This window comes from Enhydra lutris, unplaced genomic scaffold (assembly GCF_002288905.1).
Source record: "Enhydra lutris kenyoni isolate GAN:26980312 unplaced genomic scaffold, ASM228890v2 scaffoldscaffold19, whole genome shotgun sequence".
In the NCBI taxonomy this organism is placed as follows: Eukaryota; Metazoa; Chordata; class Mammalia; order Carnivora; family Mustelidae; genus Enhydra; species Enhydra lutris.
Window position 1 is genome coordinate 34,696,849 of NW_019154103.1, and position 16,718 is coordinate 34,713,566.

Here is a 16,718-nt window from a genome sequence, read left to right on the forward strand (position 1 = left end):
TTTTTTAAAATATCAGTCAAAGGACTCACAAAATAAAAGGATATAAAGTATGATATCATATACCTAAAATATAGAAAAGAGAGGAGTAAAGAATGGGTTCAACCTTAAGTGGCCATCATCTTAATATAGACTTCTCTGTATATGAGATGATGCATACAAACCAAATGGTAACTACCAATCAAAAACCAGTAATATTCAAAAATAAAGAGAAAGGAATCCAAGTATATTACTCAAAAAAGTCAACTAGTTTTGAGAAGAGAGCAAGACAAGAAAGGAATGGAGAAAAACTACACAAACAACCATAAAACAAGTAACAAAATGACAATAAATACATACCTATCAATAATTACTTGGAATGTAAATGGACTAAATGCTCCAAAAATAAGATAGGGTGACAGAATGGATTAAAAAAAAAAAAAAAAAAAAAAACCAAGACCCATCTATATGCTGCCTACAAGAGACTCTTTTCAGACCTAAAGACATAACGCAGATTGAAAGTGAAGGGCTAGAGAAGCATTCATCATGTAAATGGATGTGAAAGGGAAACTGATGAGATAGCAATACTTCTATCTGACAAAATAGACTTTGAAATAAAGACTGTAACAAAAGACAGAGAAGGACACTATATAATCATTAAGTAGATAATCCAGCAGGGAAATCTAACAATTGTAAATATTTATGGATTCAATATGGGAGCACCCAAGTATTTAAAGGAGTTAAAAACAAACATAAAGAAAGTGATAGATGGTAATGCAATAATAGTAAGGGATTTTGAAACCCCACTTATATTCAATGGGGAGATCATCCAAACAGAAAATGAAGAAGAAACAGAGGCTTTGAATGACACATTGGACTCGGAGGATTCAACAGATAAATTCAGAACATTCCATCCTAAAACAGCAAAATACGCATTCTTCTCAAGTATAGATGGAACATTCTCCAGAATAGATCACATATTAGGCTACAAAAAAGTCTCAGCAAAGTCAAAAAGATCAAAGTCAACCCATGTATCATTTCTGACCACAACACTAGGAGAGTAGAAATGAACCACAAGAAAAAATCTGGAAGGACCACAAATACATGGAGGCTAAATAACATGCTACTAAACAATGAATGGGGTCCACTAAGAAATAAAAGAGAAAACCAATACATGAAAACAAATAAAAATGAAAAAATGATGGTCCAAAATCTTTGGGATGCAGCAAAAGCTATTCTAAAAGGGAAGTTTATAGCAATACAGGCCTACCTCAAGATGCATGAGAAATCTTAAAAAAAAAAACTGACCTTACACCTAAAGGAGGTAAAACAGAAGAACAAACAAACCCAGTGTCAGTAGAAGGAAGGAAATAACAAAAATTAGAGTAGAAATAAACAAAATAGAAATTTAAACAAGGAGTAGAACAGATTGATGAAACCAGGAGCTGGTTCTTTGAAAAGATCAACAAAATGCACAAACCTTAAGCTAGACTCATTGAAGAAAGAGAGAGAGAGGTGATTCAAGTAAAATCAGAAATGAAAGAGGAGAGATAACAGCTGACACCACAGAAATACAAAGGATTATAAGAATGTTATGAAAAATTATATGCCAACAAGTTGGACAACCTAAAAGAAATGGATAAATTCCTAGAAATACAGTTTTCCAAAATTGAATCAGGAAGAAATAGAAAATTGGAACAGACAGGTTACCAGCAATGAAATTGAATTAGTAATCAAAAGACTCCCAGCAAACAAGTCCAGACGAGATGACTTCATAGCAAAATTCTACCAAATATTTAAAGAAAAATTTAATACCTCTTCTCAAACTATTCCAAATGACAGAAAAGGAAGGAAAACTTCTAAATTTATTCTACAAGGAATGCATTACCCTGATACCAAAACCAGATAAAGACACTACAGAAAGAACTACAGGCCGGTAACTGTGGTGGACATAGATGCAGAATTCCCCAACATAATATTAGCAAATTGAATTCAAGTTTAAAAAAACTATTCACCACTATCAAGTGGGATTTATTTCCAGGATGCAAAGGTGGTTGGATATTCATAAATCAATCAGTGCGATGCATCACATTAATAAGATTAAGAATAAAAACCATATGATCATTTCAATAGATGTAAAAACAAAAAAAGCATTTGACAAAGTACAACATTCATGATAACCCTCCACAAAGTAGATCTAGGGGGAACATACCTCAACATAATAAAGCCCTTATATGAAAAATCCAGAGTTAACATCATTCTCCATGGGGAAAAACTGAGAGTTTTTCCCCCTAAGATCAAGAACAAGACAAGGATATCCACTCTCACTTTTATTAACATAATACTGGAAGTCCTAGCCATAGCAATGGAACAAGAAAAAGGGATAAAAGGCATTTAGATTGTTAAGGAAGAAGTAAAACGTTCAGTGTTTGCAGGTGACATGATACTAAATATAGAAAACCCTAAAGACTCCACCAAAAAACCACTAGAATTAATAAACAAATTCAGAAAGGTCCCAGGATACAAAATCACTGTATAGAAATTAGTTGCATTTCTATACACTAATAATGAAGCAACAGAAAGAGAAATTAAGAAAGCAATTCCATGGGGCGCCTGGGTGGCTCAGTGGGTTAAAGCCTCTGCTTTCTGCTGGGGTGGTGATCTCAGGGTCCTGGGATCGAGTCCCGTGTCGGGCTCTCTGCTCGGCAGGGAGCCTGCTTCCTCCTCTCTCTCTCTGCCTGCCTCTCTGCCTACTTGTGATCTCTGTCAAATAAATAAATTAAAAAAAAAAAAAAAGCAATCCCATTACATTTGCAGCAAAGATAATAAAATACCTAGGAATAAACTTAACTTATAAACTCAGCTTAAGGATGTGAAAGACCTGTACTCTGAAAACTATAGAACATTGATGAAAGAAACTGAAGATGACACAAAAAAATGGAAAGACATTCCATGCTTGTGGATTGAGAGGACAAATATTGTTAAGATATCCATACTACCCAAAGTGAAGTACACATTTAATGTAATGGCTATCCAAATACCAATAGCATTTTTCACAGAACTAGAACAAACAGTTATAAAATGTGTATGGAACCGCAAAAGACCTGAATAGCCAAAACGATCTTGAAAAAGAAAAAACTGGAAGTATCACAATTCCAGATTTCAAGTTATACTACAAAGCTGTAGTAATCAGAACAGTAGGGCACTGGCACAAAAAGAGACAGATCGGTGGAACGGGATAGAAAGCCCAGAAACAAATCCACAATTAGACGGTCAATTAATTTTCAACAAAAGAGGCAAGAATATGCAATGGGAAAAAGACAGTCTCTTCAACAAATGGTATTGGGAAAACTGGACCACTTTCTTACACCATACACAAAACTGAATTCAAAATGGATTAAAGACTTAAATGTGAGACTCATAACCATAAAAATCCTAAAAGAGCATAGGCAGTAATTTCTCTGACTGTAGCAACTTTCTTTTTTAATTAAAGATATTTATTTATTTATTTAACAGAGCAAGAGATACTTTCTCACTTCCACTTATGTTCATGAAATTAAAGCAAAATCTTGGTTTTAACATCATTGTGATCCTAGGTTTGGGAATAAAAATAATGTTTAGCTGCAGAAGGTATTTGGGAAAGGTACAGCTGAAAGGTACTAATTGATGTCTTGTAATAGGAATAACTCTTGAACAGGCTAATGCTACTGTTTAAACCCCGATATCTACTAAAACAAATCAGATGCTCCTCCCCTTCACGCATATGCTTCCGTGTGTACATGAGTCTACACATTACCATGCTTTCTATAAATCTGTTACATTATACTGGCATCTGGATTAGGATAAAGATCAAGTTTAGGTGTAATTTTCAATTTCTTGAACTGTTTTTTGAGAATAACTTAAATACAAATTTTTTTACCATCTGCATCATGCAATTTGATGTATGACTTATATATTTACCATTTTCCTAAACAAATCTATCATATAAAATTATACTTATTAAAAAATTGAACTGCCACGATATGTCACCAGTGTGTGAATAAATGTACAAACTGCTTTTATAAGAATGATTTAGCGTAACCCTGAGCTGTTAAATGATAGCCATAGTATGACTGTTTATACTAATGTTTTTAATAAAATTAGATCTTGATTTGGTCACTTACTTTCTTTTAGCGAAGAGTAACCAGAATTCAACAAATAGAGAAGGATATACTTCGTATACGACAACTTTTACAGTCCCAAGCAACAGAAGCAGAGGTTAGTAAACTGTTTTTTTGTTTGTTTGTTTGTTTGTTTGTTTATAGATATAAATATAGTTGTTTTAAGATAATAAAATATGTCTAATTAATGTGGCATCATTGAAATATAGATGTTCTAGAGAATTGAGACACTTCATAAGGTTGTTCATGAAATTAAGTGAATTATCAAGAACCTTGACTATGTTGATCTTTTAATAACTCCTACCCAGTTAAAATCTATAGAGCCATAAATACAAATGCTTTACTTAAGTCATCAGATTACATATAATCAGATAACTAACTTAATTTGGCTATTATCAACTACTAAATAAGCTATTATCTCTCTGTAATTCATGATTAAAATTGATCATACAAATTTATTTATGCTTGCTCTACAATCCTCATTAAAATTACAATAAAAGGATAAAATGAAAAAGACATAAAGACAGGGAAGGTAACAATAAAATTGGGGGAGCTGGAAAGCAGGTAAATAAATGCATGATTTTAGTATATGGTAGTGAATTAAATCCCTAAGTCAGCAGTAGGGGGTCTTGAAGCAACTTGTTTTATACTATAGAGTCCTAAAGGGTTCCAAAATAGGTACCTCTGTATGTGAGGCTAAAATTTTAGTTAGAGGATGATTGAAAATTTGTTAAGAAGCAGGTGGAGCCTCCAGAGGCTGTCTTGAACTCTCAGTAGTGGGTATCTACTTTCCAATCCCAGCAAAAGAAGAGGAAGGGTCTTTAGATAGGGGTAACCCTAGTGTAACTGAAGTTGGGATATCATACTAAAAACTGAAATAAGTAAAAATTTTCTCACTGAATGTTGAAACCCTCACTGGCATCCAGGCTTATAATATAGGCAAGTTCCTAGCAACTGCTTCTCTAAGAAATGTGACTAACCCAAGAAAATAGACCTAAAGGTACTGATACTGGAAGATTCCCCAATAAAACAACCCAGCCGGACCACCCTATAGAGTAGCTGTAGTTGCCAGGTTGCCAGTCTTCATCCCTCATGCATAGAACATCACTTAACCTTTTCATAAGTAGCCCATTCTGAAGTAGGGATGGACAATTAAAGACTACCAGACTAATGGAAAAAAACAGTATGCAGAGAGAACACTTTAAAACCTAAAACTAACATTAATATTCTCATAAAAGGAAATGCATCCACAATGGTAGGAAACAATAGTACATAAAAAGAACATTCAGAGAATTCAAGAAGTTGTTCTTGGGAATTAAAAGTATGGTGTTAGCAGAAATGAAAGACAGACTTCTCAGAAAATAGACCAGAAAGGTATGAGATGGAAAACAGAGAAGGTGAGAAAATCAAAGGATCATTCCTGGAGGGTTCACTAGCCAAATAAAAAGGAGTTCCAGAAAGAGAATGGAGGAGCTAGAGGGGGGAAATAATCACAGAAATAAAATACCCTAGAATTGAGGGGCATAGTGTTCCAAATAAAATGGTCTTTTCAGTATCCAATACCACAGATAAAAAGAATCCCACAGCAGGCACATGGCACAGTTTCATTTCACTAGGAATAAAAAGAAAGTCCTAAAACATTCTAGAGAAGGAGAGGAAAACAAACAAGAAAAAGAAAACAGGAATGTAAATGTCTTTAGTTACATAAACAGCAACACTGGAAGCTGGGAAGCACATACCAATTTCTTAAGATTTCTGAAAGAAAATTATTTCCAGCTATATTCTAACACCTGTTCTCTGACACCGCGCGGTGTCCCGTAATTCTGTTCAGTTCTGACACTGACTACCCAGAGAGCAGAGTGCAGACCCCCCATTTAAGAATAAAGTCATTCACAAGACTGACGTTACTGCAGACACCAGCTGCAAGTGTCAGCTGTCCCCAAGCCACCTGTACTCTGCCCAGCTTGCTGTAAATTCTACTGCAACTGGGTATATTCTAATACAATTCAATTCTGACACTTAACTACCTGGAGTGAACATAGCCTATACAGGTTAACGGCAGAGTGCTTCAGAAGACTACCCCTCCACAAGCTACCCATACTTCTGCCCAACTGGCTACAAATTAGGGGTTTCCCACATCCCCCTAGGTTTATTAATTTACTGGAGTGACTCAGAACTCACTGGAATTACTACACATACAATTGCAGTTTTATTATAGAGGATACAGATCAGGAACAGCCAAATGATGAGACCAATGTAGGGTAAGATCTGGGGAAAGGGAGGGATAAAGAATGCAGAGCTTCTGTGCTCTCATAGACTCTCAACAGGTCATTCTCCCAGCACATCAGTATATTCATCAATCAGGAAGCTCCACTGAGCTTTAGCATCCACAGTTTTATTGGGGTTTCATTATGTAGGCGTGCTTGATTAAATAGGTGGCTATGTGATGGACCTCAGTTTCCAGACCCTCTCTTACTCCTTTCTGGAAGTCAGTCTGGCCCGGAGTTCCCACCTTCTAGTCACAGGGTTGGTTGTTTTCCTATATGCCTTAATCTTAATATCATAGGAACTTTGACTTTAGTACATCCGAATCTGAAATATGCAGAAACATGTATTTGCTAAGTAGGCATTTTAAGTACAAGTACTATGAAATCATATTCCTAAAAGCAGTTTAACTTGGCTCTCTTAAGCCAATAAAAACTAGATATTTGTAATATAAGGAATAAATGTCCATTTTGCAATGTTGACTCTTAAGGACTGGAGGGGAAAAAGAACAATATCTCTGCTCCTTTTTCAGTCTCATGGGTATTGTTGTTTGTCAGTATTCTGGTTGTTGCCACTCCTTTGACTTATCAGTGTAGTTTATCTTTTTTTCCCCCCTTGATTAAATGTATTACGCTCTATTTTTTGAATTATTTTTAAAGAGGCAAGCTTTTGTTTTTATTGAGCAGCACTACATTTTATATTTTCAAATTATTTTCTCAAATTAATTTCCAATAATTTCTCCACCATGAAGCGTATTGCATATAGCATTGTCTTTGTCCTACCTGTTGACAACTCTGGTTTAGGGTCTAGATGCAGTATGTAATTCAGGTGATGTAATTATTGCACATGATTCAAATATCAAAAATTACAAAAAGATACGTGAAACAGCCAGTTCTACCCCTTTCTTGTGTATCTCTTCAGAAAAGCTGGATTACTTATCGACAAGCAAATACACTTAGGGAGATCAAAAAGATGGGATCTGTGGGGAGAATTGTAGGGTGGTTGTAAAATCTTTAGAAAATAGCCAGTGAGAAAGCCAGGTGACTCAATCAGTTGAGCATCTGTCCTCGTTTCAGCTCAGGTCCTGAGATCGAAGCCCGTCTCAGGCTCTGCTTTCTGCAGGGCATCTGCTAGAAGATTCTCTGTCTTGTTCTTGCTCTCAAATAAATAAGTAAATAACTCTTTAAAAAAAAAAAAAGAAAGAAAGAAAGAAAATAACCAGTGAGAAATATTTATTAAAATCCTATACAAAGTATTTTTATAACTATTAGTAAGGAGACAGCTCAATTTAAAAATGGGCAAAAGATTTTAATAGACATTTCACCAGAAAAGGTACAGCAATGGCTGGTAAGCACATGAAACTATGCTTACCGTCATTAGTCATTCAGGAAATGCAAATCAAAACCACAGTGAGATACCAGTTTATACCCATTAGGATGGCTATAATCATAAAGACAGTTAATAAGCATTGGAAAGGATGTGAATAAATAGAAGCTGTCATACTTTGCTATTGGGAATGGAAAATGTACAGCCACTTGGAAAACAGTTTGGCAGTTACTTAAAATACTAAACACACATAGAGTTACCATGTGATCCAGCAATTCCACTTCAAGGTACCTATCCAAGAGACATGAAAACATACATTCACACACAGACTCTAACTTGAATGTTCATAGCAGTATTATTCATAGTAACCCCCAAAGTAGAAACACTGCAAACGGGGATCAGCTGGTGAATGATTAACACGATGTGGTATATCTTTACAACTGAATACTGTTCTGCAAGAAAAAAGAACAGATTGGTGATACATGCTGTAACATGGATCAAGCTCAAAAACATGCTAAGTAAAAGAAACCGGACATGTAAGTCTGCATGTTTCATTTGTAAGAAATGTCCAGAATAGTCAAATTTATAAAGACAGGAAGTAGTTCAGCCAGGGACATGGGTGGGAATGAGGATTAACTAAAACGAGCACCAGGGATTCTATTAGAATGATCAAAATGTTCTAAAACTGGATTATGGTGATCCTTGGTACATTTAGAAAAAATGGTACCCTTGGGGTGCCTGGGTGGCTCAGTGGGTTAAGCCTCTGCCTTCGGCTCAGGTCATGATCTCAGGGTCCTGGGATCGAGCCCCGAGTTGGGCTTTCTGCTCAGTGGGGAGCCTGCTTCCCCCCTCTCTCCCTGCCTGCCTCTCTGCCTACTTGTGATCTCTCTCTGTCAAGTAAATACATAAAATCTTTTTTTTAAAAAATGGTACCCTTAAATGGTGGGTGAATGTTGTGGTGTGCAAATATCTCAACAATTTTTTTTTAACTTTTTTCAAGCCCTAGGGTAGAAAAATTAGGGGAAGTTTGTCCAGCGACTCTAGAAATGAGGATGCTAGTTAGGATTATTCTTTCATAGGAATCAGCAACAGTTTCTTTGCCTTCAATGTTGGACAATGGTAAAGAGTGTTCACTTCAATATACTGAAATTGGACCATGGTAAAGAGTGCAGGCAGGCCTAGGACCAGTTAAAGAATAAAAGGAAGTAAATAACAAATAAGGAAAGAAAATAAAGATAGTAAGTGTTAAATACTAGTTTGCGTCCTGGAGTCAGGCTTGTGATCCCAGCTCTGACTCTGCCATTACTAGGTATGAGACCTAAAGCCAGGTACTAATCTTCTCTGTGCCTCAGTTTCTTTATCTGTAAACTGGGGATAATAATAATACCTACCTCACAGAGTTGGTATGAGGCTTAAATAAATCAGTAGATGCCAAGTGATTAGTGCAGAGTAAACATTAGACTTTTTTTTTAACTTGATCATATTCATCATTCTATCATCGGATGGACCTCTTAACTTCAGGACTACTGTGTTTCTGTGGATCCCCCATTCTCCTTTTCTTGGAAGTGACTTTACTAATCTCCCTCAATAATTACATCTCCTCCTTCATAGAGAAAACATTTCCTGTTGTCAGAACTGCCTGTTCTTCCTGTCAGGAGACGTTCTGCCTTCTTGTATGTGCTTTGGATTTTCAACTCCTGTCTTTTAAGAACTTCTTACTCATCTCTTTTCTCTCACATATTTATCTTCTTTCTCTTCTGTGACAGCTTTGCATTGACGTTTAAACACGCTCAGATTTTATCTTTCAAAATATAAAATGAACCTTCCTCAATTCTGCCTTTCCCTGAAACCACCTTCCTTTGTGGGTCCCCTTACCTCCCTCATTGTCTTTTCCCATTCCCCCACTGCACAGGTGTTTCTGGACTCCCAAGTCTGTATTTCCTCCCCACGGTTCACTCTTAAAACACACCAATCTAGCTAGTCTCTACTCCCATCAGCGACTTCTATATTATTAACTAACTTGATATTTTCAGTCTTCATCTTGACATTTCTACATTATTAAACATTTCCCATTCCTTGAAATATTCTCTTGGCATTTATGGCAACACTGTTTTGTTTTTTTTCTCCCGCCTCTTTGGCTTTTTGTATGTATTCCTTAAGTCATTATTTCTTTTATCTGTGTTATCTTTCCCTTAGACCATCTGTATGCTTATAGCTTTACTTACCTTTTATACACTATTGGCTCTTAAATTCATTTTTCTAGTCCTGAGTTCCAGACTCCTAAATCTGTGTGCCTTCTTTGCATCTCCACTTAAATGTCTCAAAGACACCTTAAATCCAACATACTCAAAATGTAATTAATGATCTTCTCCTGCTAAGTCCTTCTTACCATGCCACTTCCTCCAAAAAACCCTCACTCTATTAGTATTAACTTCTGTGCAAGTGACACCATCATTATTCAGTTGTGTGAGCTAAGGAATATAGGAATAACTCTTGACACAAGATCTCTTCTATTCCATATCTATTAGTATCGAGTTCTTCAGATTTACCCCTCTGTCCCTACTTCTTTTATCCATGTCACTGCTTGCCTGGTATCAGGTACCATCATCTCACACTTAAATTTAATACATTAGCTTCCAAACTGGTCTCCTCTAAGTTTCCTACCTATTTAGACCATTTAAAATTAAAATTTGACCTTATAAAACCAATTTATATTAACTTTTCCCATTAATAGCCTCATATCAGTTATTTGAGGGTAGAAGTGATATATGAGAATCACACTAAAATTCAACAAAATGAGCAAGATTTTTTTTTTTTTACCATCTTTTGTTCTACCTTCTGCACCATGATTTTTCTAATGTACTTGAACAGACCACCTCCTCCCTCCACCACGGGTCCTTTGCATATGATCTGTTTACCTAAAACCTTCCCCTACCTCTGTCCCTTTCCCCAGAACTCCTTTAGATCGCAGTTCAAGCAGCACTTTTTAAGATGGCTCCTTCCCAAACTGTTAGACCATGTGATATCCCTCTGCTTGTTTATTCTCACAGCGCCTATACTCTCTTCAGTGTGCTTGTCAAAGTTTTCACTTTATTGTTAGTTCTCTCATTATGGCCCTGATGAGACTTTGAGCTTGAGGAGTATGTAGAACAGTGTCTTATTTTGCCAGCACTATATTCTGTGGCACCTCGTACAAGTAACTAACATAAGTAGATGCTCAGTAATTACTTTTACATTGACATCTTTAATTATGTTAGTGTCAAATCTTTGTGTTTTTTGTTTGTTTGTTTGTTTTTTAAGATTTTTATTTATTTATTTGATAGAGAGAGAACACAAGTAGGCAGAGAGGCAGGCAGAGAGAGGGGAAGGGAAGCAGGCTCCCTGCTGAGCAGAGAGCCCAACGTGGGGCTCGATCCCAGCACCCTGGGATCATGACCTGAGCCGAAGGCAGAGGCTTAACCCACTGAGCCACCCAGGCGCCCCAAATCTTTGTGTTTTTAATGGGTTTTTTATTCATTTTGTCTCTCGATTTGACTTTGTAATGTTTCTACTTTTATTGAATTTGTTGAATTTTATAGTGGTATTTTCATATGATACTATTTTTTCTTCTATTTCTGATTGAGCTACCTCATTTTTGCCTATATATAACTTGACTAGTTTATTGATGGAAATATTTCATGTAAATTAACTTTTAAGTCACATTTAAATGGTCTAGGAAAGCTTGATGTTTAAGGAAATTACAGTGGAAGCCATTTTGTAATATAATTATCCACTATTAAATACAGCAAGTTTTTAAAAATGTAATTTTTATTTTTGAGTATCATTTTCCTAGAGCCAGCAAGCACATTTGTGCTTCTATAAAAGATAATGGAAAAATTATTTTACTTCTTTGATTCTGCAGTGGTATTTTCACAGAGTGATTGCTTTATCCTGGATATAACCTATCCTGAGATGACTGCTTTTACTGGATATAATCTGTCATTTTCATTTCATATAACAGATGGTGGTTACATTAGAAAATGTTTTTGGTTTTATTCATATCAGAATCTAAGAGCTTACTGATTTCATGACTTTTTTATTAGCAGAAGATATATATGTGTGTGTGTGTGTGTGTATAAATATACAGTATGTATTTGTAAGCTTAGGTAATAGTTTGTTATATTTGCAGCTCCATTAAATGCCAGAACCATGTGACCTTGAAGAAGAGACAATTATTTGTTCTAGTTGGGTTATATCCCTGATAGTGATGTGAGCACAGCTGGTGGAGGATGGTGTTTCTGTGAGTCTCAGAAAATCCTTTGTCTTGTGCGGCTCTAATGCTCAAGGGACACACTTCACTTTCCTCTTGCTGCAATAGTCATGAAACCGTGCTGGAGGTTATGAAGTATAAAGTGTAGTTCCATGCTTTTGTAAACCTGTATAACTGATGCATTTAAAGCTCTAATAAAGGAAAGAAAAAAAGCTGTGGGGTAAGAGAGCATTCACCATTTTTGTATGTAATGATGTTAACTCCATATTAACAGAGGTCATCTCAGAACAAGCATGAAGCTGGCTCACATGAAGCTGAGCGGCAGAATGAAGGTCAAGGAGTGGCAGAAATCAACATGGCAACTTCTGGAAGTGGTCAGGTAAATAATTTATTTTATTTTATTGTTTTTCCTTTTAATTAGCTATGTAAATATTTTTTAAAGGAATGTGGAATGAGTGTGTCCTCAGAATGATCTGTAAATCTTACTGATACCTCCAGAAGAATTCAGTGCCAAAATGCTCTGTCATTTTTCTTTATTATATCTAACAATAATGCTTTCAAAATTTCTAGGTATATTTTATAGCTCTAAATTGTGTATTTCTGTTTTAGTCTAAAATGATTAGCGTTGGGGGAGGAGGTTTTGTTTTTTTTTTAAATAAATGCTAAACTGCATTTTGGTTATATATGATTTGACCTAGTTATTATTGCTTGCATTGAACAGATTTACTCTCTCTCTAAGGTGTTGTTTGCAAAGACATTTTTGTGTTTTTAAAAGTGATAAGGACTTTGTTATAATTCTTGTTTTCTGTTGTACTTCAAGTTTACATAAATCTAGAAATCCAAGTTTTATAATTGGAAAAAAATGATACTAATGCTGCTAAAAAGAGACGTAGCCTAGTCATGTTTAACCATTATCACATCATTTTTAGCAAAATTGTGGAAGTCAACTTGATTTTTTTTTTTAATGTAGCACTGTTAATTTGTTATTCTGCCATTAATTTTCTATTACAGTTTTAACAGAATGCATCATAATATGACAGAATTTTGTTTGGGGTATTTGGTCATCTCCACATTTTTTTCAATGAATATTTTTATGTTGTAAATGGGTGTTGTTTTAAAATAGAATTTCACAAAGTTTTTAAAGATAATTTCCCCACTATTGATATAGAATATTCCTGTAGTGTCTGTAGGTTATTTTTGATTAAAATTTGAAGTTTAAAATGTCTCATATTTTAGGGGCTCCTGGGTGGCTCAGTTGGTTAAGTGTCTGTCTTCGGCTCAGGTCATGATCCCAGGGTCCTGGAATCAAGTCCAACTCAGCAGGGAGCCTGCTTCTCCCTCTCCCTCTCCCTCTGCCTACTTGTGCTCTTTCTCTCTCTCTGTTAAATAAATAAAGTCTTTAAAAAAAAAAAAAAAAAAAGGAAAAAATAAAGATTGGGGCACCCAGGTAGCTTAGTCAGTTAAGCGTCTGTCTGCCTTTGGCTTGGGTTGTGATATTAGGGTCCTGGGATCGAGTCCAGGATCAGGCCCTGGCAGGGAGCTTACTTCTCCCTCTGCCTGCTGCTCCCCCTGCTTGTGCTCTTTCTCTCTCTCTGACAAATAAACAAAATCTTAAAAAATATATTTAAAAATTGTTTTAAAGATTTTGTAAATGTCTCATTTAAGTATTTAAATTCATTTTACAGGGGGGCACCTGGGTGGCTCAGTGGGTTAAAGCTTCTGCCTTCAGCTCAGGTCATGATCCCAGGGTCCTGGGATCGAGCCCCTCATCAGGGTTTCTGCTCAGCTGGGAGCCTGCATCCTCCTCTCTTGACAGAAAAAACTGTTTGTTTAGGATTAGACCAACTGTTACTGCTTTGGGTCATATTCCTGTTATTATGTGTTTTAAAGTCTCACCTATCCAGTAAGCTGGCTCTCCATTTAAAAAATAATAATTGAATCCTTATCACATTTTTTACATTGGAATTAATTCTAAGATTGGATTTAATGTCAAAATGAAAGCTATTAAAAATATAAAAAGAGTGGGCGCTTGGGTGGCTCAGTTGGTTAAGTGACTGCCTTCAGCTCAGGGCATGATCCTGGAGTCCCTGGATCGAGTCCCATGTTTGACTCCCTGCTTGGCAGGGAGTCTACTTCTCCCACTGACCTCGCTCCTCTCATGCTCTCTCTCTTTCTCTCTCTCACTCTCTCCCCCTTTCAAATAAATAAAGAAAATCTATTAAAAATACATATATAAAGAGGTGCTAGGTGGCTCAGTGGGTTTATAAGCCTCTGCCTTCTGCTTGGGTCATGATCTCAGGGTCCTGAAATCAAGCCCCGCATCAGGCTCTCTGCTTTGAGGGGATCCTGCTTCCCTCTCTCTCTCTGCCTGCCTCTCTGCCTACTTGTGATCCCTCTCTCTCTGTCAAATAAACAAATAAAATCTTTTTAAAAAACACATACATAAAAAATTCTTAAAATGTGGGTAGAATTTTTATAATCATGAGGTAAATGGTAAAGCTTAAAAAAAAAAAATTAGTAGCTCTCACATAAAAATGTAAAACTTAAGTACACCCTAAAATCTTGGCAAGGTTACAAGACAAACATTAAGATCTCATTTTTTACAAATATTTATAATAAGGAAAAAGTTGCATTTCCAGATACATGAAGAGTATAAATTAACTAAAAATCATTAAAACATAAACAAATGACATGACAAGAACAGGAACTAAAAGGAAAAATAAAATGACTTTTAAACATATGTAAAGGTAATAGTTTTGTTAGTAATGATTTGTGAATATAGACTATAGCCAAAATGAGGTGTTTTGTTTTGGGTTTTTTGTTTTTGTTTTTTTTTTTTTTTTTGGATGCCAAGGGGTAAGCGGAGATCAGTAACGCTCAGTAATGGTAGGTTGACATGCATTCTTATCTTCTGCTTTTAGTTGTATGAAATGGAACAACCTTTCTGCAGAGGAACTTTATGATAAGTATCTAAATTTATAGCTGTACCTGCCTTGTGGCTCATCATGCAATATCTAAGATTTTATGCTATGAGGTAATAGGTGAAGAGTGTTCAGACATGTTTGAAGAGATTCATCGTATTATTTGTAATAGCAAAAATTAGAAATAACTTGAATGCACATTAATCAGTAATTGGTTAAATTATTAGTCATTTGAGTGGGATAAGTGGTTAAGTGGCTCTGGGGTCAGCAGACCCAGGATTAAACCTGGTCCCCTGCTAACTAGTTAAGAAACTAATCTTGGACAAGTTTAAACTCTGAGCTTTCGTGTTTGTTCTTTAGCAAAATAAGATGGTATAGTTGTAAGAACTAAATGCGATACGCACTTAGTACAGTTCTTGGTGTATAGTAGATACTCATTAAACATAATAGCTTATTGTTATTACTAGCTAATAATAATTATTTCTTAAGTTAATAAATATTATGTGCTAGATGCTGTATTTGACTCTGGAGATAGAGAATTGAAGAAGACAGATGGTCCCAGGCCTCACAGAACCTGCATGGTACATTCATACAAATGTTAGAAATGATCAATTATATCTCTGCTTATATAGAGATCTAACTTTTATTTCAGCCTTGCCTTTTCTAGTATATTTTTCATATTATAATCAGAGTGATCCTTCCAAGACACCATTATCACTTATTTGTTTAAACTTTTCAGTGACAACCCCACTTGCCCATAAAATACAATCTAGATTCTCTGTTGCCTGCTCTTTCAGCATTATCTCTGATGATTTGCCGCCATTTCTCCATACTCCCTCAACTTCAGTTTCTTCAGATGTGCACTGCCTGGAACTCTGCTTTGTTTCACTTCACTGTTATGTGTTCTACCCATCCTTCCCCTTCAGTTTAAATGGCACTTCTTCTAGGACATTTTCCTTTTTCCTACCTCCTAGAACTGATAAAGTGCTCTCAGGTAATCTCTATTTCTGTTCTCATAGAATTTAGCACACTTTATTGTAGGTTTAATTGTCTGTCTTCCTTTTAAAATCCTTAAGCTGGGGGCACTTGGGTGGCTCAGTTGGTTAAGCGTCCGACTCTTGATCTCAGCTCACGTCTTGATCTTGGTGTGAGTTCAAGCCCCACATTGAACTCCACACTGGGCGTGGAGCCTACTTTAAAAAAAGTCCTTTAAGCTGAACTATATTGCCATTGCTCACCATTGTACCCCAAACAACTAGCATAGTAAGCGTTTAAATGCTTGCTGAATATTAATACATGCTATTGACTTAGAAAAATAGTCATAACATTTTTTTCTTTAAAAAAGCAAATATTCTTTCATATTACACATATGTGTACATGCATAGAGAAATGTCTGGAGAATGTTTTCCAGAATGTTACCAATGATATCTCCAAATTTGGGGATTTATGTTGTTTTACTTTCATATTTACATTTTTATGTATTGTTTGAATTTTTTATAATGAGTGTGAGATCTTTGAAAAATAGTGAATCAGAGGCAAATATTCATTCATTCTGCAAATGGTCAATTTGGTAGTTCTATAGATTCAGTGGTAAACATGACACACACATTCGTTTGGCAATATTAGCAATACACCTTTGCCACCAAATCGGTATTTGTATGGCACTAATACTACTCATGCCATTTATTTGGTTACTTTTAGTCACTGTTTAAAACAGTACTACAGCTGCTCCAAATTCTGATGTAGCCAAGTGATATATACCTGTGGGACTGTGATTCAATTAGCCAAGATTCCTTTAAACTATCTTAATAGGCTCTATAC

At 35.7% G+C, this 16,718-nt stretch overlaps 1 protein-coding gene across 10 annotated transcripts in view; it reads left to right on the forward strand.

The window, feature by feature from the left end:
• LOC111148270 (APC, WNT signaling pathway regulator) overlaps positions 1–16,718 on the forward strand; it is a 135,884-nt gene that overhangs the window by 84,320 nt on the left and 34,846 nt on the right. For 9 of the 10 annotated variants that reach the window (XM_022504738.1, XM_022504741.1, XM_022504745.1 and 6 more), the window contains 2 exons: positions 4,150–4,233; positions 12,251–12,355. In XM_022504738.1, the coding sequence (XP_022360446.1) occupies positions 4,150–4,233; positions 12,251–12,355 (189 nt within the window). The remainder of the gene's footprint in view (positions 1–4,149; positions 4,234–12,250; positions 12,356–16,718) is intronic. The other variant, XM_022504744.1, reaches the window with a different exon arrangement.